Source organism: Centropristis striata, chromosome 12 (assembly GCF_030273125.1).
Source record: "Centropristis striata isolate RG_2023a ecotype Rhode Island chromosome 12, C.striata_1.0, whole genome shotgun sequence".
NCBI classification, from domain to species: domain Eukaryota; kingdom Metazoa; phylum Chordata; class Actinopteri; order Perciformes; family Serranidae; genus Centropristis; species Centropristis striata.
In genome coordinates, this window is record NC_081528.1 from 32,347,771 (window position 1) to 32,371,261 (window position 23,491).

Here is a 23,491-nt window from a genome sequence, read left to right on the forward strand (position 1 = left end):
TAAAACAGTCAAAGTACACATAAAAGTGGCCAACGCTCTGATCAACCTGTTATGATTTAAATGTCATGTCCGTTCTATTCTTGTGCCAACAACATCTGCCTGCAGCTGTTTGATTCTGGGGCCAAACAAAATATTGAGGACAGTCAGTCTGTAACAACAGATCTGTGACATGCTGACCTGTTAGAAAGAATGACTTCCCGCCAAAAATACATAAACCTGTAGAAAAACTTAGTTGTCATGGTGAGCATACACATTCCATATCTACAGTCATATATGATAGCAGCCCGGGTGGGAAGACTGTCACAACATGGGAACTTTAGTCCAACTCCACTTGATGTTGTACTAAAGTTGAGCTGAAAGAAAGGACAAGAGAGCTGCACAATAACAACTCTGTTTTGACAATTCTTTCCCTCCTAAACAGGTATAATCCTATTTCATTGTTCATTGTAAAGCTACGTTCAGCACATTTCTTTCTCTTTTCATCAGACCTCAAATAAGACAAGGATTAGCTCGCTAGTGCACCCTGTGGTCCCTCTGCCTAACTCTTATTTGCTAGACTTCACTGGGTGCAGGCTGCAGCTTTGAGATGGACCTTCAGTTAGTTAACTACTTTAAAAACTCAATTTCACCCAACTAACAGCAAACACAGTGTCTGTTCTATTTCTATGGGTATGACCAGTTTTATGATGCAGAACTTCTGCTTTTTAAAGTGCTATATAAATAAATCTTTACTTACTATCAGAGACAGTTTTGTGACACATTAAAGTACATGACAGAGGCTTTATATGAGCTCATCACACTGCAAATTAAATGAACTGTTCAAGCCTGAAACAACAACAACTCAATGAACAGCTGAGACACAGCGTGATGGAATCCATATTAAGAAAACCAGCTGCAATAAAAACGCAGCAAATTTGCGAAAGCCCCAATTTTCTTCATTCCATACATAACAATACTCTAGCCTTAGAATAACCAAAACAACAACAACAGAGAAGCACAGGATCTTAATAAAAGCCACTTAGATAAAAAATGACACAATGCAAAAGAAATGAGTGAATAACAATTTTGAGGTTCGTTCTCCATCTCCCTGCTGCAAGAAACTCAAGCAGAACAGCAACAAATATGTTTAAGTGCCAGGAAAAATGTTGACAAGGCAGTAGGCGACTGTATTAGACTGCAACAAACACAGTCAGCAACAGCAGTCATCAGCCTGAAATAATTCTCCATCAAACACCTGAGAGCTCACCGCCGTCGGATACTGTCAAACCAACAAGCAGCGGACATTTTTCAACACACACACACATACACACACTCTCTCTCTCTCATAGCCAAACATCCAAAGTCTTTAACTACTGAAGGTATTAAGGCTACACACACACACACACACACACACACACACAGACAGGTGTGTTGCAGGGCCGTGTGCAGTGAGCAATTTTCCAGGGCCAACAGGATTATCAGTGTATGTTCAGGAGGATGGCGGGGAATCAGCCTTCAAGTTAACGAAACAGTTAGCGTAATTGTTCTTCATCTGTCATCTCAAACAGAGCTGCGGACTGTTTGAGTCCCACAGAGAAAGAAAGAGAGAGAGATTACTGACGGGACAGTGATGAAAATTGGTTGGAGGATAATGAGTCTCGTTGTCTTTTCATCCTCTCATCCTCTGTCTCTCTCTCTCTCTCATTACTCAGAGTGACTGGTCGGAGAGTAGCTTCACAGTCTGCTGCTTATTAAAAAAACCCAGAGCGCCTTTAGATGAGTTCATCAGGCTCTCCATCTCTTTTTCCCCTCCATCTCTCCATCCTCCCGCCGGCTCTGCATCCTCTCATCTCCACCTTTTTTCCCTCCCCCTCTCTCAGTTTGAACTCCTACATCCTTCCTCTCTCTCTGTCTCTTTATCCCTCCCTCTTCCATCTGTTTATTTTTTCCACCATCCTGTAGCGTAAAACAGCGAGATAGAGCGAGGAGGAGGAGGAAGGAGAAGAGACGGAGGCCCAGACAGAGAGGGAATCAAAGAGCTCAGTGGAGGAAGACAATCCCCTTTGTGACAGATGAAGCTTTTATAGAAAAAAGGGGTTTTCTCCCAATTTCCTGTTGATATTCTTTGTAGTCTATTTCCCCCCCTACAACCCCTCTCCTTCCTTTTGTCCCTACACTACTCCTGCCTCCTCCCGGTACGTCTGCGCCACCGTGGCAGATTGTTTGGAATCAATAAAGATGGTTGTTGGCAGATGAAAGTCGTGCGGTGGGACGGTGACTCGCTAAACACTCAATTCGCTTCACACAAATCACCGCCTGAGTCCCGCCGACACGTGACGGCTACATCCTGCAACAAACAATTAAAAACTCATACAGATGCGCTGTAGGGAGAAGCATGATGGCGCCTGCATAGATACACATATGGTGAGATCTGACAGGCAGACAGGCAGCCAGGATGGACGGGATTTGGACAGCATGGAGACAAAAAGTAAATAAAGAGAAATAAAAGTGGGGGAGGATTGATGTTTGTTGTTAAGAATGAACAGGTGCTGTGATCGTCCAAAAAAAGGAAGCTATGGAAGTGAAAAATTGTAAACTGATATTGCTGGCAGTAGAAGTTTTCAGATCCTTTAGTCAAGTAAAATAGTAAGCCAAACACTACAATACAACCAGTGTTGGGAGGGTTAGTTTTAAAACGTATTTCACTACAAGTTACTCAAAATAAGTAATGTATTTTAAATACTGGATTACTTTTGGAAGACTGCAAAATCTTCTTGCTGAGCTCATTTATCTCATTATTATATTTCCACACCAAAACCACATTCGTGCATGCGCACCAGAAGAGCACAGACGTCCACAAACACTACACCCTATCTAGCAATGTTGACAAAAACAAAAAATAATTTGTGGATTTGAAATCCACTCTCATATTTAATGTTGGTTTGAATCTGGTGCCTGTCTGCAGTTTGCATGTTCTCCCCATGTCAGCGTTGGTTCTCTCTGGGTGCTCCGGCTTCCTCCCGCAATACAAAAACACGTACTTAGGTTTAATTGGTGAAAGCGTGAATGGTCTGTCTCCATGTGTCAGCCCTGTGATAGACTACATGTCTAGGGTACCTGCCTCTCACCAAATGTCAGCTGGGATCGGCTCCCCACGACCCGAGTTCGGATAAGCGGTTTAGGAAGGAAAATAATGAATGGTTCCTTCCTCCTCCAAGTTTCATAAAAATCCAGCCAGTAGTTTTCCTGTACTCCTGCTGACAAACGGATAAGCCTGCAGGGAGCGTCACCGGTTTCGTGCCAGATCCTGAGCAGGCTAGCAGGCAACAGACACTCTGGCACATCCAAACTACATATCCTAATTACAGAAAAATGTAAATGTGTACCTCAAAGTTGCTGTTAAATTATGATAAATTATGAATTGTGGTGCAAAAAGTATGTACGCCAACATGTGTCTCTCAGGGTTGACCACTTTTCAACACCAAAACAATATACACTGATAAACATTACTACAGGTAGGAGGAAATATGGATTTTTGATTTGAGGGTGAACTGTCCCTTTAATGTTAGTTGTTTCAGGAAAAATAATGGAAAAATGAACTGATTTGAACACACTTTTTAATCTTTTTTAAGTCTCTGACTAGCATCAACAAGGTTGAAATAAATTTATTGCAGTAGAAAGTTACGATATTTGCCCTGAAATGTGATGAAGAAGAAGAAGAATAAAGTAATATAAAAGTAAAATAGAAATACTCAAGTACAGTACAACTACCTCAGTACGATACCTGAGTAAATCTACTCATTTACTTTCAGAGGGATAAACAGTCTCTCTGTCTGACTCCTTCACATTCTGATGCGAGGCATCCCAAGAAATAATCAATTCATACACACCAGGAGCCACACACACACACACACACACACACACACACTCACACACACACACACACACACACACACGATTCCCGATATTCAAACAGCACAGGGCACATAACTCATGGTGCAAAGTTACTGCTGATCACAAACAATAAAGGTCAAGTTAGAGTGCACATTAAGCTTCATTTTTTTTAACAAAAATGATCAGTATAATTTCTCACTTTCATCACGACAATCCACTTAAGCATTCCTGAAGAAACAAAGGAACTAATCAGCATCTAGAGAAGAGCCAGCATGCACTTAAAGAAAAGCAATCTGCCCTCTGAAGGTCTTGATCTGCGACGACAGTGAGGAGGATTCTGGATGTTGAGTGGAGCTGCTTGTATCCACAACAATCTGGCAAATCCACTTCCTTAGAGTTTACTCTTCACTGTGGCCTCGGTCGGAGCTGGGAGAGAAAAAAATAAACCTGTCAAACAAGGGAACAAAGCACTTTACCATGGCCATGCAGCGGTTAATAGCATTTTGGCTTTTGGAGTGTCTGGTTGCTTCAGAGGGATCTGTTAGTGCGGATTAGTCACTCTCAGTCCAACATGGCTACAGACACACTGGAAACATGCAAACACACGCACATACACCTCAAACAGACAGCCAGTGTGGGCAGTGCCAGGTGTTGGAGACACATAAGGTTTATAGTGGAGACTTGGAGGCCCGCCGGCAGCAGCTCTGTCACACAGACAGACAGTTCCGGTCCATCTACCAGCCAAGCACCGCTACTGCTCGCTCACTGCTGCTACAAAATCTGCTGTACATCCATTAGAGGAGAAACACACCAACAGCTAGAACAGACTTCTTTTTCTTTTAAAGGGGCACACCTGCACTTTTTTTTTTTTTTTCAGGAAAGTAACCTCTTTAGTCGGCCGACCCAGCGTGAAGATGTGAAAGTGCTGATTTCATGCTTGAGATGCTGCGTCACAGTTTGAAACTGTGGCTTGTTGGAAGGAAAGTGAACGAGTTACCCTCCGAACACAAGGATAAAAACAGCCTCGTCTAAATCAAAGCTGGGTGGATTCATGGTTCAGTATTCATTTTATATAAAATAACTCTACTTTATAATCAGAACATGAAATCAAAGCTAATATTACACACATAAGCCTTTAAAGCAGCACTCATTGATTTTCTCCAGTCAGCTGAGGGCAGAGGAACAAGCTGTAAACACAACACTGATATATTATGACCCGAAAAATCATTACAGCAAACATGCAGCATTATACTTTTATTGCCCCAACTTCAACTTTTATTGCACTAAGATGACCATTCTCTTATCACTACTATTTTAATGTGTACAGTTTATATATGCACTAATATTATAATATTATAATCAATATTATCAGGTCCACAGCTTATTGTTCCATTTTTTTTATGATCATAAGGTGTACAGGCTTTTCCCCTAATTTGATGTCTTTTTAAGAATGTGCCTGTATTGTGTTTCTGTATTACTTTGCAAATTGCCCCTTGGGGACAAATAAAGTGTTTTGAATTTAATTGAATTGATGTAAGCAAACACTTGCCCACAGCGCAACATTTACATTCATTTGAGGTCTAGTTTCTGCCAAAAATACAAGTCTAATATTCACACTATTTTTCGCTCTTTTGTTCTCCACCAACTACTGAGGAAAACATCCACTGCTAAAGGTCAGGTAGATGCTAACTTTTCCTTTAATCCATTTAGTGAAGAGCAGGTAGAATAGAGAGGATCCATCAGATCAGAGCTGCTGATTCTCTGAGTGTTTGTCACGTCTGCCAAGAGACAACTTTGACATTCATATTTATTAGTGTAGCTTTCAAAGGTGAGTTACACAACATTTAGGACAATAATATAGCAGCAAACAACTATTTTCTACGTAAAGAAGTGGAGTAATAACCAGAGAATGAAGTCACGCTCTCTGTTTGTTGTCCTGCTGCTCGTGCATGTTACTGCACTAACTGTATTATAATCTGTGTGATGAAGAGCATGGTGCTTGTTAGTTACCTTGGTGGTAAAATAAAAATGTACCTAGTGTATCTACTGTGCGGACTCTATTATCCGTTCTTTTCCATTTTCATCTGCCCAGCATTTAGTATTTATCATCTGGATATGTGTGCTACGTCTGTGTTAATTTCCCACTGACGTACGCGGAAAAGCACTGCTGCTCAATGTCATAGTGCTGTGGGCAGTGGTAAAATGTAACCAAGCACATTTATTAAAGTACTGTACTTAAGTGGAATTTTGAAGGATTTCCATTTTATATAACTTTATACTTCTACTCTACTACATTTTGAGGCAAATATTGTACTTTTTACTACATTTAGCTGACAGCTTTAGTTACTTTTCTGTTCAAGATTTAACATAAAAAACACAATAAATTAAGAGTGATTAGACATTTTTTTTTAAATTAAACTCCATAACAGCATATTAAGCAGTTATAATGAGCTCTAACTTTAATAGATGAAAACACTGCTTACATAAATGCATCAATACAAATGATCTAATAATATATTTAGAATATATAAAACAATCTGAGTGGGTCAATTGTGTGTACTTTTACTTTTGATACTTTAAGTACATTTAGATGCTGATACTTTTATACTAGTAAGTTTTGAATGCAGGACTTTTACTTGTAGTATTTCGCAGTGTGGCATTAGTACTTTTACTTAAGTAAATGATCTGGATTCTTCCACCACAGGCTGTAGGACAGAGACAGAGAGAGGTCTGTATGTGAGGCTAAGTGTGAGCTAACCCCCATTAACCCTGTGAGCTCTGCCAGCACTGCTGCCGTCGTTAGCAAAGGCTAGCACTGTTAGCTGCTGGCATTTTGGCTCAGCAATCTCTCCGTGTTCGCTAGTGACCTCAGAGGTGAGAGCCGTGTGAATATTATGTAAAGCGCCTTTAAGTGATCAAGGAATTTGGCTTAGCATCTCAATTATGTTTGTATGAACACATTGTGGACGTTGTCTGTGAGAAAATCTGTCATCAATCACAAACATGCTCATTCACAATTTACTGACAAGCTGAAGTTTTACTTAAGATCCAAACTAACTTTTCTTTAGGCAGCTGCTGTATAATTTTTGATTTAACATGACTTTTAATTTGAAGCTTTTTGTTGCTTTAATAATTCTTGGGTCTGGTGTAGTACAGGAATCTGAGGTTCAGTACACACTGTTAAAAGGATAATGCTGGTGTTATTCTGTATTTTTCTTTTTTTTTGTCAAGAAATCTTGTGAAAACACCAAAACATTTAATCTGTCAATACTTTATAAATGTCTGTGGCACTGTCAGCACACCGGTTCATACAGAAGACATTAATCTTTATCTAACAAGTCAGAAAGATACTGTTTTATGTTTTTTTCTTTAAAAAAAAAAAAAAGAAAAAAAGCTGGACAGTGTGAAGGCAACTTGACACAAACATTAAGAGGGATTATTTTCAGCAGTGGGTAAATACACACTCAATGCTCTGGTGAGTATTACCGCCAGCAGGACAGTTTGTAATCGATGGAGTCAAAATAAACTACAGTGCCTGAGTTCATGTTAATGAAGGAACATGTCACCCAGAGCAGCAGTGTGGCTCTTTGATGTGTTTTTTACAGTTTTTTGACAAAAACAAAACTCTGTGGCAGGAACAAGATATTTTAGGGCTGTAAATACTTATTAGAGGATCTATTTATTTTTGGTTCTGGCATTTTCATAGGATTTGCTGACAATAAGAAAAATACAGAAAATCACCAGCCTTATCCTATAAGCTCATGCTCACAATTATAATTTATGTTTGTGTGAAGTGGCTGCTTTGTTTCGTCATTATGACATTTTTATCCACAAAATAAAGAGTAAACTCTCTACATATTTAGGTTTTTGTATAAAGTAGAGAGTACAAGGGCACCGCAGTTTGAGATCCCATTATTTTTAGCAATTGATCTTCCCTGAGGCCTGCATTGAAATGAGAGAGAAATCCTTCCTGGTATCGGGCACTTCTGGTCGGATCTGTCTGCAGAAAGATAAAAAAATTAAGACTCTTAACCCAATGTCTGACTTTAGAGCTTATGTGGGAGATACGGCTGCAGAGTTGATTGGATTCTGCTCTTATTTTTAATAGGCTGCTCCTCTTTTCTCTTTTACTCTTCTTTGACTACTTGTCTGTCAGAGCACATATGGGAAACACTTAAAATCCTCAGTTTATAGTATGTTTTCATCTTATGTTTAAAAGTGCTCGTTTTTATGTCTTGCTGCTTTTTGGCACATCCTAAAAATAGTGAATTGTAAAGGTGAGAGAATTGTGTTAAATGTCATGCATATTGTATATATGTATATATACGTAGCCTTGAACAGTTAAGCAGCATGCATATTAATAACATACAGCCTGATCTATTAGAAGCCCAGAGGCATTTCTCGGTTGCTTTGACTTAACTGCCACTGAAACCATGAAAATCCTCCTTTCATTTACTCAACACGCCTTTCTTTAGTTTCAATGTCAAACTTGCTTCACTGCGCTGAGTGTCTGTTGTCAATGCTGCCAAGATTGTGTTGAATGCTTTTTCATTTGTTGTGGCTCATCCTAATATAAAATAAATAAAGCCTAATTTTTTGCTTTGTAAGGTGTGAAAGCATAGACAGGTGCAGCTAATTCAGGTCCACAGTTGTTTATGGTTTAAATGTCATCAAGTAATTAAATGGGTGTTCTCTGTGGTTATCAGCCTCATGGGTACAGGTTAAAAAGGGTCCTGCTCCACCTTAGGGTGCAAGCCTATGAAATGGGCTCCCAAATGAATGTTCATTGTTGTGCACTGACCTCTGGTGGCTGTAGTTATTATTACAGGAGCGAAGGAGGAAGTGATGAGTGAGCGACAGCAATAACCCAAAGAGGAAGGCTGAGAAGAATTGTATTGTATGTCACAGAAAGTTAGCATTTTAATGTAATTAAGTTGCTTTATTCTAATTGTTTAAATAAATAAAAACTAGTTCAGATAGTTTTATACATTGTTAATTTGAGTAGTTCTTTTTCAAGTTAGCAAAGTCTACACCACCTAAATTGAAGTTAAATAAAGTGAGAAAGTTCAGTAAAACCACAGATGCAAATGAAAGATCTTAGGACTGTACAGCTTTACAAAACCTATAGAGGTGAAAATTTGCAGCAACTTTCTGATTGTTTTGTTGGTCTTAAGTTTGGCTTTGGCAGCAGCTGTGTGCCAAAAAAACCCTAAAAGCAGGAGAGAGTTGAGACCTCTCTCTCAAAATGTTTGAGGCGAGAGGTGAGTTTGATTTATAGCAGCGGTAAAGCAAGACATTAGAGGTTAAGGCTGCAGTTGTAATACCATTGCTTAATTTGAATAATTGAGTGAATGACTGATCATGTTTAGGAGCCCAGACTGCTTGGCTTTATAACACTATCAATCACGGCCGTAATCAAAACAAATGGGTGAAGTCATCATGTCACGGCTCGAGCCAACATAAAAATTTACGTATTTACTAAACTTCATTTAACCATGCAGATCAATCTGCAATGATGGCACATGACTTTCGTTTAGTCCATTTTGAAAAGCAGGTGAGACTTCCAGATGGCAGGATGAACCTTGGAGGCTTGCAATGAGGTTGTTATTATATTTTTTTCATTTAAACCAGACAGTTTTCACCTTCAGGAGAAAAAGGTTTTATACTTTCTTCCTCAGCGACAGTTTGTAAACTAGCCAGCTCAAGGCCAGCAGGAGCCATTACCTGCATTCATGAAGGCAAAGAATGCAAAGAGCTATTTTCATTAAACTGAGGTCCAAATACAGGCAATTTATTCCAAAAACATGACAAGTGCTGGTTGGAGGAAATGTCAGGGTTTCCTCTGTGAACACAGCTCTTACAATTCACACAGGGGTTAAGACTGCCTATCTACAAACAGACTGAAAGTAGTTATTTATTTTGGATAGAGTAAAATACACACGTTGATACACACCATGCTGGTTACCTGAACAATGAGCTGCTGTCATTGGTTAGGCTGAAGGGGCGGAAACAGAAATGAGGGCAAAAAATGGATGATTGGCTAAGTAATTAATAAAAGTCCTCGAGGGTCATCTTGATAACACTGTATCTGGAAAAAGACAGACTCACATCCTTATTTTATTTAATCAAAACACAAGCAGGGCACAGCAGCTAGATTTTCATCAAAATGTGGCACAAATTCGAGCAAAATAAGACTAGAAATAAGAGTAAGGATAACAGTAACACCACAAAAGTAGCAGTTACAGCAGCAGTAATGATAATAGCAATTTGATAAATATTTTAGGTGTGAGTTAAATGAGTAGTAAATATATTTCTTAACTTTGGAAGGAATTAGGCTAACTGTTTCCTACTGCTTCCAGTCTTTATGCTAAGCTAAGCTAACAACATCCTAACTCCAGCTCTGTACTTTTCATACAGATGTGACAGGTGTTGATCTTCTCAACAAACTCTCAGAAAGAAAGAAAATAGGCATATTTGCTAAAATGTTGAACTCACCGGACCCCTTTAAGTGTTTTTGTTTTTTGTTCAAACTGTTAAATGATTTGATCTCAGATCAGATCATGTAATATGTTTAAGACGTAATTTTAGATAATGAATTAGTTTCAAGTCCTCACTGTTCATAAAGGATGTGCTTTAAGACCTTATTGTGTCCCTCAAGCTAGTTATGTAGATACTACACTTGCATCTCATAAAGTAAATGCTCATTTTTAGTGGTGCACTAAATCTAAAAAGACAAAAATAAGTGTACATCTCATCTTGTTGTTCTGCTTTTCTACTTATTGAAACAATGCCAGACCGTAACTTTCATGACATACAGCATGTATAACCCCGAATAGAATTACTATTTAACATTTCACACAGTGTTTTAACTCATACGAACAAATGTCAATTTGTGTTTGAATATTTTGAACGAATAAAATAAATTGAATAACGAGGCAATTTCTCAGGTTGCCATTCATGTTAACATAATAAAAACAAAAATGCATCACATGGACTGTATGTTATCATTGCATCTGCATACATCTGCTCAAATGTTTGTGCTTTAGTGCATTAAAATCAATTGTTAAACATGGATGGGTTCAAGCCACTGAGCATCGTTATGCAAACTTAAAGGTTTGTATTTGTCACTGCATGTATGTGTGTGTGCATTAGAGCAAATCCCATGTTTATGTGATGTAATTAAACACAATTAAGTGTGCTATATATACACACACACACACATGATTATGTGTGTAATGACCGTCATGAGTGTGTGAATGTACTGGATGTGCAAATAGCACACGGTGGATAAAGGAGAGTATTTATGACACCACTGTGTGCGTCTATGTTTGTGTGTGGAGCCAAATTGAGCTGAGCTGTCATCACTGTGTATAGGCGTGTGTGTGTCAACAGAATGTGTGTGTGTGTGTGTGTGTGTGTGTGTGTGTGTGTGTGTGTGTGTGTGTGTGTGTATGTGTAAAAGAAAACTCACCAGCAGGGAAGTAGAGTGGGAGGTTCTTCAGATACAGCTCCTTATCCGTCGGCAAGAACACGCAGAAGATGACTCTGTCCAGCTGACACACACACACACACACACACACACACACACACACACACACACACACACACACACAATGACCTTTGTTACAAGCATATGCAATAACTGTGAATTCATCAACAGCATGGGGGGAAACAATGTAACAGAGTGTGACATTGTGCGGAGGCAATATCAGGAGAATGCAGCTAATGCATCAGTCCATTACTCCCCTATTAGCTTCCTATTATGATCATGCCACAACATAACGCTTATTACATTCTGTGCTGCAATGTTCTGAGTCTATGTGTGTGTGTGTGTGTGTGAGAGTGAACGAGAAGAGAAGAGAAGATGATGAAGAAAGAAAGAGGTTAGAGAGAGAAGTTCCTGTGTGCGCCTATAAGCACTTCCATTGTACTGTACTACTCTGTGTGTGTGTGTGTGTGTGTGTGTGTGTGTATCAGGCTGAGATAAGTAACTTTGTGTGTTTTTGTGCATGCCCCTGAGTGTTACATTAAGTGCGTGTGTGTGTGTGTATTTGGCATAAGGCCCTCAGTTTCTCTCATTACTGTGTAAGAAGCACAATTCAACTCAGTCCAGACTCTATTAACACACACACACACACACACACACACACACACACACACACACACACACACAAAGAGCACACAAAGCCATAAAGATAATAGCTTTCAAATAATATTAAGACACTGGCCGAGTAAGTGCGCCTATTTTACATCAATAAACAATCTTTATGTTCTCTGCTCTTGTGTTCTTTAGATCTCTGCAGTCTATAATATTTACATTGTCTTCTGTATAGCTGGACATACAGCACAGTAGGCAGCACTTATGTATCCTGATGATTAAAGTTACTGTAGCTACAGTAAAAAGAAGCTTCCAGGGATACAAGCCCTGCTGCGCTCTCTTATATCTCAGCCTCTGACAAACATTATTACCTCCCTAATGTCTCTACAAAGGTTTTGATTTTTCCGTTTTGGGGCGAGGCTGTGCAATTTATAGCCCGGCTGTTTCTATCACTTTCTTCTTGGTGTGGGAGCTTTAGTCTCATTGCTCTCAAAGACAGCCATTTCAGCAGCCTGCTAGGTTGCAGCCTGTGTGTTTTGCAGCCCAAAGCTTGTTGCACAATAAGCATCACCAGCCAGAATTTGAATGGAGGCTAAAAGGGGAGATATGGAAATGTGCGGTAAGTAACGACATCCCCTGGGCTAAGGTTAGAAATCTCTAACCTCCATGCTGTGCTGCCTCCACTCGCGCCATTTTTCTGTCTCCCTCATTCAAATTAAAGCAAATGCTTATGAGGAGAGATGCAAAATGGCCTTCAGAAAACAGCAGCAGCAGGGAGCTTATTTTGATACTATTGCAACAGGGACCCTGGAGATGCTAAAGCTAACAATAACAAGTGAATGTCATGGGCACTCCCAGAACTCTTTAAGAGAAACACAGAGCATAATAATAATAATCTCTTATAAGATTTTTGATGGGATTTTCCCTCAACGACGTTCTTTTATTTATTAGGTATTTTAATGTACATGTGATACAGTATTTTAAGAGCTTTAGGTGTTTGAAAATTGGCTTAAAAGTTAATTCTTTACATGGAAACAAACCATAGACTGTATAAAGGAAGTGGATGGAGCCACTGGGTCTGAAAATTGAAGCTAATGCAGAAGTACCTTAAAACTGCAGACTTTTTAATGACTAGCAGGGGGCGACTCTATTGGTGGCAAAAGAAGTCCAATTGTATTGATGTCTATGAGAAAATTACCCTACTTCTCACTTGATTTATTACCTCAGGAAACATTTTCCTAATATGTTTATGGTCCCAATCACAAGTTTCAAGTCTTCTTCAAGGCAGCATGATGTTTGTTTTGTAAATTGGCAATACGTATCCATGGTGCTGTGTACATCTAAAAGGCTCTAAACTTGTTTTTGGGTGTTGTTCATGTTTTGGTCTGAGAACTCTGACCCTTCAAAAATCACAAAAATTTTCCATGGTTTATTTACCATGGAAATTGATTATCATAATTATCATTGTAAACAGCATACAGTACAGTGATTTATTTAGATTATTTAATTAAATAATTCAATTTTAGCAGATTTGCTTTCTTTTATTTAATTTTAATATTTTCTTTATATTTATTGCAATTTAAATGTTACTTTTTGTTCTAATATCTCTCTAATATTGTTCTATTTAGTATTATTATCGTTATTATTGTGAATAATCTGCTGATGTTTATTGTTTATTTTACTGTTTATTTTTGTAATTTAACATTTATTATCACTTGTACTGCCCCCCTATCTTTCCACATGTAGTATTTATTTTGGTACATTTACCTTTCTGGAAATGGGGATTCAAACTTAGTAACTGAACTGCTGATATAATTTCTTTTTTTAAATTTGTAATAACAGTTGCTACTAAATGGATTCTGTGTGGTTGGCTGTTTTCTCAAACATCAGACATCAGTTTTGTCAAAATTACTGTGGATCTAATTTATAAAACATAACAACTATGAAACTTATGAGCTGCCTTGGGTTTTACTTTTGCGCTTTATGAATAAATTATTCAGGTTATTTAATATTACACTTGATGCAGAGTGTTGGCACACTGCCCCTGTCTTGAGCCCCTATTTTTTTTACTTACTATGTGTGTAATTTTCAATTTAATTTTCTACATTACAGCTCTCCCAGCCCAACAATAAGCAGTGTAAAAAAAAAAGAAGCAAAATGAACCGGGTTCAATTAAAGAATAAACCTCCTCTGGTGAACATTCTCACTTTATGTGTATGCAAATAAACTCCGTCTCACCATCTCATTTATTCACAATAAAATATTTTTTTCCGTTCTAAAAAACACACAGTGGAACTATTTCTGTGCAGAATTTAAATAAGAGCCTCGTTGATTTGGCTTTCCGGTCTTGTACTGGGCCGTTTAAGTCTTGTTGACTGTTGTCCTCGGTGGTGAGACGCGTGATGTTTAATGTTCGTTGCTGCTCGCTGCAGCTTACGGCATCACTTGGCTGGTATTGCTACAGAGACTCTGGAGACTCCGGCGCTAACAATAACATCGTCAACACCCTCTCTGGGAGGTGATACAGCACGGTGGTTAGAGACAGAAGGAAAGATTGAAAAGAGGAGTGGGAGGAGACCCGAAGAGCAAAAGGAGGAAGAGAGGAGGAGAGTTTAGAGCATGTTAACGACTGATTGGAAAGTTTCCTCTTTGTTCCAATCTCTCCCCCTCCGTCCCTCCCCTCCAGTCATCTATTCCATCATTTTGTCTTTTCTCTGCCCGCCGTTTCTCCGGAGAGAAAGTGTGTGTGTGTGTGTATGTGTGTGTTTGTGTTAGCTGGGTTTAGTCCCGCAAGGAGCCAATTAAAACGCAGACTTGGCCATGAGCACGAGAGCCAGAGCTTGGGAGTGTGTGTTTAAATGTGTGTGTGTGTGTGTGTGTGTGTGTTCTCTCAGTGCACCCCTCTCTTCGCTCCCACCAGAAAACAAACACAACAGCTGTGAAAGGAATAATACCTTGAGGAAATGGTAGGGAAAAATTGCCAATCATGCAGACACAAACACACAGAATCACACACAAACATAGACAGATATACACACCTTGTCATGATGTTTATCCAGATACTCTCTCACAGTTGCTAACGCCACTTGCACAGCCTGCTCAGGTGGATATCCTACAGTAGACAAACAAAAATATACACACATTTTGCAAAGAACAGGTGCAGCGAAAGATCTGCATGTTTGCGTTGGGGCGATGTCTGCACTTTTTTTTTTTTTTTTTTACCAAGACAGGTATCTGTTCCTTCCACTATTCTAACATTTGTGTTTCTCACTGCCTCTCATCCTGACTGCCTTATTCTGGCGAGGTGCAGACATATCACACTTGTTGGTTACGAGGAGACAGATGGAGAAAGACTACAGTGCTTCTTCAATATTCATTCAGCGACCGAGACCTTTCAGAGCTGGAAAATTATCCCCACTGCTGGAAACGCAACACTTAGGCAGTAAAAATTCATCATCTGGCCCAACTGCGCAGCCACAAACAAACACATTATGCAGTAATTATTCTATACATCAGAGTGTTCAATATGTGAACAAAGGGGGAATACATGAGGGTGCAAATTAGCACTGAACTATACATTGTTTCAACATCAGAATACACACGGTGCAAAGGATGTATCATATCTGTCAAACTGGGCCCATTCTGTTCTCTATATCATCTATTACTGCTTCATGGAGAAAAGTAGCACTTTGCCTTTCCACAGATATTATTAAAATCAAATATGTTCATTTGATGAATAACCAACCTTAAATGAATTAAATTGGTCCACCTACACAGGTGCTTTCACATATTTTTCTGCTCTCAGGTCTGTGTGCGGGTGTGTGCACAATGTACTTGAGTGTTGCTAAGAATGACACTGTTATAATTTGGATTCAAATGGAAAATGTGTTTTGAGTGAAACATAATGACATACAGATTAAGTTTAATTATCTTAATGAAGAATTTGATTAAAGTGATGTATATGCAAAATGTTTCCTACATTATATGCTCATGGACACTGTATGATCGCATGATTTGTGCTTTTATGGTTTTATGTTTAGGCACATTGACGCAAGACAAGATCACGGTCTTAGTTGACCCTCTGGTGTCACAAATCACAAGACTTCTTCATGACGTCACGCTGTGAAAACAAAGCATCACAGTTCTTCCCACCTAAACTGTGACTAGTTCTAATCAGCCAAACACTTGTAGGAGTGTGCTGCCTTAAAGAGCCAGTATTTTCTGTTTTGTGAAAATTGGGACGACTACTGTATCTCTGTGGAGTACATTAGTGACACTAATCTTTTACACTAATGGTTGCTCTATTCAATTACAAAGTACTGTTTTTCAGTGCTTCACAAGAAGCTCTAAGGAATATGATTGGCTGGCACTACGGTTGGCATCACCTGCTGAGAGGAGTACCATTAAAAGCTGATAAATCCATTTCAAGTTTTTAGATAATTTTGTTTCTCAGGGGTGGAAACTCAAAGTCTTGCTTTGAGTTTCAATACAAGCATCAATTGGATCATGCCAAATATCGATCCATCACGTTAGATCACATCCTGGGAACAAAACAATCAATGCTGCAATATTTAAATCTCTGCTCCTGTTGTGATCTCATCTTTTCTGTCTTACATTGACACTGTCTCGTGTTTAAACCATAGACTGATGAAGATAACATTCCCCCAAAAGTGAAGCCAAAACCTCTCGAGTGCCCCCTGGAGGCTGGATGCAGTATAGTATCCCCATAAGCCCCGCCCCCTCTATGTTAGCAGATGGAACATGAGCCAAACTAAAATTTTTCCCAAAGATTGTTTGTGTAATTTTTGGTAGTTTTTTATTACACTGACTTATGTTAAAGTGTATTTTTTTCTTATAAGATTGGTTTTAAATATTTTTTGATGCTATGTAACCTCGTCATTGACAGTTGATGGTTACATGGACGGGAAGTCTTTACCCCGATCACTCAGGCTCTGGCTCCAAATGTGCAAGATGGCGGCTCCTGTATTAATATATTTGGCTTCAATTTTGTACAATAGGAGGATTGAGACTTGTCGACCATTCTTTATACAGTCAATGATTGAAACATGTGATTAGGTAATTAACAGAGAACAGTAAAATGCGTTATGTTTAACATATTATATGGTATTATATGTCTGCCTCTGAAATGTAGTGGAGTAGAAGTATAAATGTACATAAAATAGAAATACTCAAGTTAAGTATTTGAGTAAATGTGCTTAGTTACATTCCACCACTGATCAAAACCAAAGCTTGCGGTATTGCCCATTCCTACTGTTTCTCCTTCCTCTTTAAAGATAAGCCAAGATGAAAGAAAAAATCTCTGGAAGTACTCTTATAGAGAAGATGAGCTCAACAGAGAGACGGAGAGAAACAGGCGCCACAGAAAGGAAGACACAGAGAGCACGCCGAGCCAATCACAACTTTGGCCTTTGCCTCTCTCAAGCTACAGGAGGGAAGAGCTGAGAACCAGCCCTCACACCCAAACCCACCCCGGGGAGTGTTTAAACACTGTCCTTAACTCTCTCTCCTGCCAGTGCCAAGGGGGATTACAGTCAATCTGACACAATCTCCGGCCTAATCTATCTTAATCTGCCAGTCTTAATCCAAGACCTTAATCTGAGAACCACCTCTGGGCTGCAGGAGATAATGTGACAAGTGGCGCCGGGTGGCTCAGCACTCCAGTTAAACAGAAAGACTGATACTGGAAACAAGCATGTGATGGAAAACACAGTCAGTGTGTGCAGCACATAAACACAGATATATTGTTGTTGTTGTCGTTGTTGTTAGATGGAAATTGATTTTTTTCCCTCTCAGTCAAAGAATCATCATTTTGAGTATAAGCAACACATAAACACTTAAAATTACACGCACACGCACACGCGCGCGCACACACACACACACACACACATACACACATTACTGCAAATACGCTTTTTTACATTTTTGTAAAGAAATTGTCAAGAGGTGACTTACTATCAAAGATAGTGATGGGTACTGTCACCCGGTATTAAATTAATCATTAAAGACCGGAGTGGTAATAGACTGTTAGTGATTCTTTTATAGCTAATTTGTAATGTTTTTCTGGAATTTATTATCACTGCAGCATCTCGTTTGCTCTTGTTCTGGGCCTGAGATCGTACAATAAAACCTTTGGGAATAAAAAGCCAATAATTTATCAATACACTTGTTCAACAAGCATAACCATATGGCAAAGCTATAATTTAATCTGCTCTGTCTTTTTTCCAATACCAAAGAAAAACAGACCTTTTCTTTCACTTACTGAGTGTTTTTATTTTTTACTGACTTTTTATTTCTTTCAAAAATTAATTTTATCTTTCTCTCTCTATTATCGCTCTATTATCAAGGACTGCTGTATAAATAACAACATTTACTTTAGCTATAAAATGTCAAAAGATGGTTACATAAAACATTAAAATTGAAATTAAAGTTCAATTTTAAGGATTGATGACACCTGTACACCAATTTTCTTTTTTTCTTTTGGAGGAATGATAATCTTCTACATTCAGACACACAAAACACAACCAGATCAAATGAAATTGTCATGCATTTGTTCTACTTTTAACACAAAAACTTACCGTAGATTCCAGTGGAGATGCAGGGGAAAGCCTGTAGAGAAGAAACGACAAACAAAGCAGTTACAATCTGTTGCTAATCACATAACAGCCAGCTTTTATCGTGCATGCACATTTCAGTCCTGACTGAATTGGTAACAGCAAGTGTGGTTTCCGCTGCACAGATGACAGAGTTGCGCTCAAAATGAAAAACACAATAGAAAAACTTAGAAACTGAAAGAATGATTTCCTCTTTTTTATCGTGCTGTGAGCGCCCACCTTCAGTTTTCCATTCAACAGGACAGACTTGTGAAAGCAGTTGTTCACACTGACTGACAATGTGTTGGTTCTCAGAAACGGCGGTAAGAGCCTCTCACCTGCAGCTCTTCATCTTACGGCTCACTACAGCTATTCCACAGTAAAAGCCAGCTGTGTTTGGCAGTTGAGTGCCTTTAAAGGACTTTTTTTTGCCCAGGTAATGTCTTGAAATAATTCTCTCCAGGTTTTAGATGCCGACCATGAGCCACAAAGTCTCCAGTTTGAACCCTTTTTTTTATTTTTTTGTTGTTTTTTAATCGTGTAGGGGACCAAGCCTCTCTGCCTTATTCCCTGCTGTCTCTCTCCTCTCACTGTATAATAAAGCTATGAAGTGTCTCCAAATATATCTTTTAAAAATAACCCTCACATGTGTATATATATATATATATATATATATATATATATATATATATTGAAAGCACCCCATAATTATTTTTCCTGACCCACAAAACGATCTCTTTTGTGTTTTTCATCATCTATTTAGTGCCAAATTTCCTCTTTTTGGTAATATCCCTCGGACACATCTCAGCAAGGGAGCACAGTCGAGAGAAACACAAAGAGGCAATTTGTTACTACAAGACTGTAATTTTTGGAAGATGCTCATTTGATTTTTATATTTCAGGCAGTTGGAGTCTGGAGACCTTATAATGCATTTTTACACAGAATGAGGACTGTGAATTTTGTCTCCTATTGTTGAAAGAAGTTTGGATGCAGTGTAAAATGTAAATAAAAACAGAAAGCATCAAATTCAGATGCATTCAAAAGTTCATCACTTTGAACCTCTTGCACCCAACTGCCAGGTCAGGTTTAGGAGTACAGGACGGGTTAGGATAAGACAAAAAAAGAAGAATTGTGAGGCCAAAATGCATGTATGAGGCATCATTTGTTATATCTTCTAGTTTCTGCACTTGTGCTTCCTTAGCATGTGGCTAAAACACAACAGAAACTATATAAGTTCAAAACTCTACCCTACCGTTACATATTGGCAGACAGGTGGGCTTTTAAGAGGTTAAATACATGGTATCCGTACAGTTTTCAGGTGGATATATGTCTGAAAGGGAAAGAAAATCATCACCTTCTGTTTTATTGAAATCCAGGACAACATCCCATTTTTTTGGAATCGGGGTTGTAGCAGTTGCAACAGCTGCACCGATCAAAAAACCATATAAACGTTTACTAGCTACCCCCCATCCCTCCTTTATCACCTTTTTCTCTCCTGATCAGTTTTCTTGCCAGCTTTTGTATGAAGTAGAAGCATTAAGTGTTTTGTTTGCATTTGCAGTAATTTGACACACCTCTGATACGGCTGCAGGACAGCCAGCAGAGATGAGGAGCCTTTTATCAATTAGATAAAATTACAAACAGTAACATTTTAGTGCATGCATCGTTCCCTGTGAATCCCTTGTGAGTCAGTGGGTAATTTAAAAACTGCTCAGGAAAGACAAGCTATGCCAATAGCACTGAAAACTGTTAAACGGTGGGGTAATTACTGAGTGTAAATACATCAAATCCATATAGCTGAAAGATGTCAAGTTCCCAAAATAGATTTTGATATAAAAAATCTTGGGCATTACAATACTTGAAGTCATTGAGAACCATGTCAGGCAGGTTCACAGCACAGCGCTGGTTCTGAGTTGAGAAAAGGAGCCAGTAAAACTTCAAAGTATATCAAATCTGGCAGATTCTCAGCCTGCTGTCAGATACTGCGGTACGAGCAGCTGCCAGGATGCTCTCTGTGTCTCCAGATCTCTTAGTTTGACCAGATTGCGGAGTTGGCAACTCAGGGCGAGAAAAGACACGACTCACAGGTTCCTCAAGGCGAAAGGTAAACATAAAAGTCAAGGGAAGTGAACTAATAACGAAACGCTTTAAGGGTTTAACGTGAAGCACACAACACCGCTGCCTGGTCGAAGTAAGGTCGCACTGTGGAGGAGGAGGAGAGTCGAACAGTGTCAATAAAGCCCTGTAAGGAAGATTTGTGAATTTTTCAGCTATACCATAAAATTTCACCTGTCTTCAGCATTAAATTGTGATATGCACAGTTTGAATGTAGGGAAACCAAATGTAAATTCTGGTCATGTAATAGAAAAGGAAAAAATATAAATGCTGTAACTGCTAAAGTTAAAAAACAAACGGTTTGCAGAGGCTGTTTCTATTCTACTCTTGGGGAATAAAACTACAGTGCACAGCTTTTTTCTTTCTTCCACTGTACCTCTGACTTTATTTTCATGTCGCTTTGATGACTTTAACACCCCGTTCTGTTGTGAAACCTCCCGTCAGGTGTGTTTCATAAAAACCTTCTCACAACTCTACGCTGCTACCTGCAGCTTTGGCTTCCTTTTTCCATCTATCTCAGCTTAAATGTAGTTTCCTTTGAAAAAAATCATCTTCTGTCTGTAATATTTTCACACGGTCATGAAAAGACCTTCATGTCTGTCTTTTTTGCTCCTTTTATACTTCGTGTGTCCCAGTCTTTTCTCTTCCTTTAACCTCTGTGTTTTGATCTAATCTCTCAGGTTCTCTCCACCACAACAAACAACAACTATTCATCCCTTCATCTTCCCTTTCTTCCTTCCCGTTTCTCCCAGCTTCCATCATCCCTTCTTCTCACCCTCTCCCTTCCTTACCACAGTGCGTGCCTCGTTTTTGGTGGCTGTTATCAGGCTGTTCTCGTAGCACGACCTCAAGGCTTTCTTCTCCTCCTCTCCCACTCCTCCATGTGCGATCGGCCCCACGGTGTGGATCACATCTGCAGAGATGGCGAGAGATGAGAAGATGAAACACTTCTTGCCGCAGTGTGACTGATACGAAAATAGAAGTAAAATATAAGTGAAATATATGCTGAGTTTAATCTCCCCAGTCAAATGCCACATTTATTCAGTGTTTATTAAGTCAGGCATGTCAAATATGGTCTCACTTTGATAAAAAAAATTTCTAGAACAATTAAATAATTTAAATCAGGAAAATGTAGCCTTGGTGTTGACATGAAAAGTCTGAATGAATATCTGTTTCCCGAACATCTATGGCACTAACGAACACTAAAATGTCCAACTTTGCTTATTCTCATTACAAATATAGTATCCGTTAAATTAATTGTGAAACTGTGACTTTTGGTTTGATTAATGCTGCGTTCACATCATGTCAGAGTTATCTCGCATGTATAACAATTTTAGCCTGTTATTCTTTCAGCTGCAGCCTCAGAGGTGTGAAACGCACTTTGGAGCAAATGAAAAATAAATATAAGACATAATTAAAAGTGGTAAGCAGACTCGCTGTTAAATCAAGAACAAGGCTGACACAGAGAAGCCTGTCTCTGAGAATCTATAAATCTCATAGAAAAAAAATCATTGAGAAAAGCCAAAGGGCTTTGTTGTTATTTGAACGCTCCTTCTCCTTTAAGACACCGTCTTACGATCTGCACACTGAGCTAGACGGGATCTCTAGGAATGTCATTTTCCAAGAGAAATAACTGGTCAGTAGGCGGTGCTTTATCCACATTGATCTGTTACCTTTAACATTGCCTGCTCCGGAGCTTGTTGTATGGCTTACCATGGCACATACATGTATCCCTGAAAATCCAGAGACTTAGCCCTGAAGAAACCTCGCTAACTCCAAATCCTGCTTCATACTACAGCCCCTGTATACAAACAGAAACCCTCACATGAATCCAGCAGGTCACACTCTTATTGTTTTTTCACTCAGAAATGCTTCGCCTCATAACAGACTGAATTCGTCTTTAGTTTTAACCGCCATTCAGAGGACTGTAACCAGGTTGCAGAGGACATGCACTCAGCTTTCAGTAAACTGCTCCCTGTTTTATCTCCCATATACAGAATAGTAATAGCATTTAATGCACGCCTGGGAAGCCATTAAGGCACGTCTGTCACTGTTTTACATGCTGCACGCAAGTCTTTTTAAAATATATAACTGGACAGGAAACATTGAGACACCTGTAAAAATCTTGTGTCCGTTTGTCGTTGATTCTAAAGTCAATAGTTAGAAAAATGAAATTTAGATATGATGGTGTTTGATTTTTAAACAAATTAAACTGCAATGTAGTCGACCAAACAGTATTATAAGTCGGCACTGTTGCCAAGAGCTAATGACCTCCAATATGGCTGCCAGAGGACACATCATGTCTCTCTGATTTTAAATTATTTACACATAAATACAGTGGTGGAAACAGAATTCAGATCCCTTACTTAAGTGAAAGTACTCATACCATGATGTGAAATTATGTGAAAGTCCTGCATGTGAGAGTTAGTTATGCAGAACGGCCCCATTCAGATTTTATATATATATATATATATATATATATATATATATATATATATATATATTAGGGTGCATCAAAAAACACAATTCTTGAATTTTGATATGGCTGGGTGCTAAAAGTGTTCCAATATATGTAGAAACGACACATGCAAAATATTTTCCCAGTACATGATGATTTAGGGGTGCCACCACACACCTGCTTTTGTTGGATAAAGTGGTTAACAGTGCTCAATGGTTGCCATGGAGATCTGAGGTAAACAATACTAGAGCTCAAGAAAACTGAGGTAATCTTTCTGTTTGAGGTGATCTTTCTGTGTTGGGTATGTATTATTACATATTACCATCATATCTGTAG

General features: G+C 38.9%; 1 protein-coding gene across 3 annotated transcripts in view; it reads right to left on the minus strand.

Moving 5' to 3' along the window:
• Window positions 1-3,579: 3,579 nt before the first annotated feature.
• macrod1 (mono-ADP ribosylhydrolase 1) overlaps window positions 3,580-23,491 on the minus strand; it is a 135,345-nt gene continuing 115,433 nt past the window's right edge. Inside the window, exons 6-11 of one of the 3 annotated variants that reach the window (XR_009395302.1) lie at window positions 21,489-21,610; window positions 18,568-18,598; window positions 15,010-15,083; window positions 11,345-11,426; window positions 3,918-4,299; window positions 3,580-3,773 (exon numbers count right to left, since the gene is read on the minus strand). Coding sequence is in view for 2 of the 3 variants with exons in the window: in XM_059345606.1 (XP_059201589.1) it covers window positions 4,265-4,299; window positions 11,345-11,426; window positions 15,010-15,083; window positions 18,568-18,598; window positions 21,489-21,610 (344 nt within the window). In the remaining variant the exon portion in view is untranslated. Of the gene's footprint in view, window positions 4,300-9,645; window positions 9,962-11,344; window positions 11,427-15,009; window positions 15,084-18,567; window positions 18,599-21,488; window positions 21,611-23,491 lie in introns of those variants that run through there. The other 2 variants (XM_059345606.1, XM_059345607.1) reach the window with 2 other exon arrangements.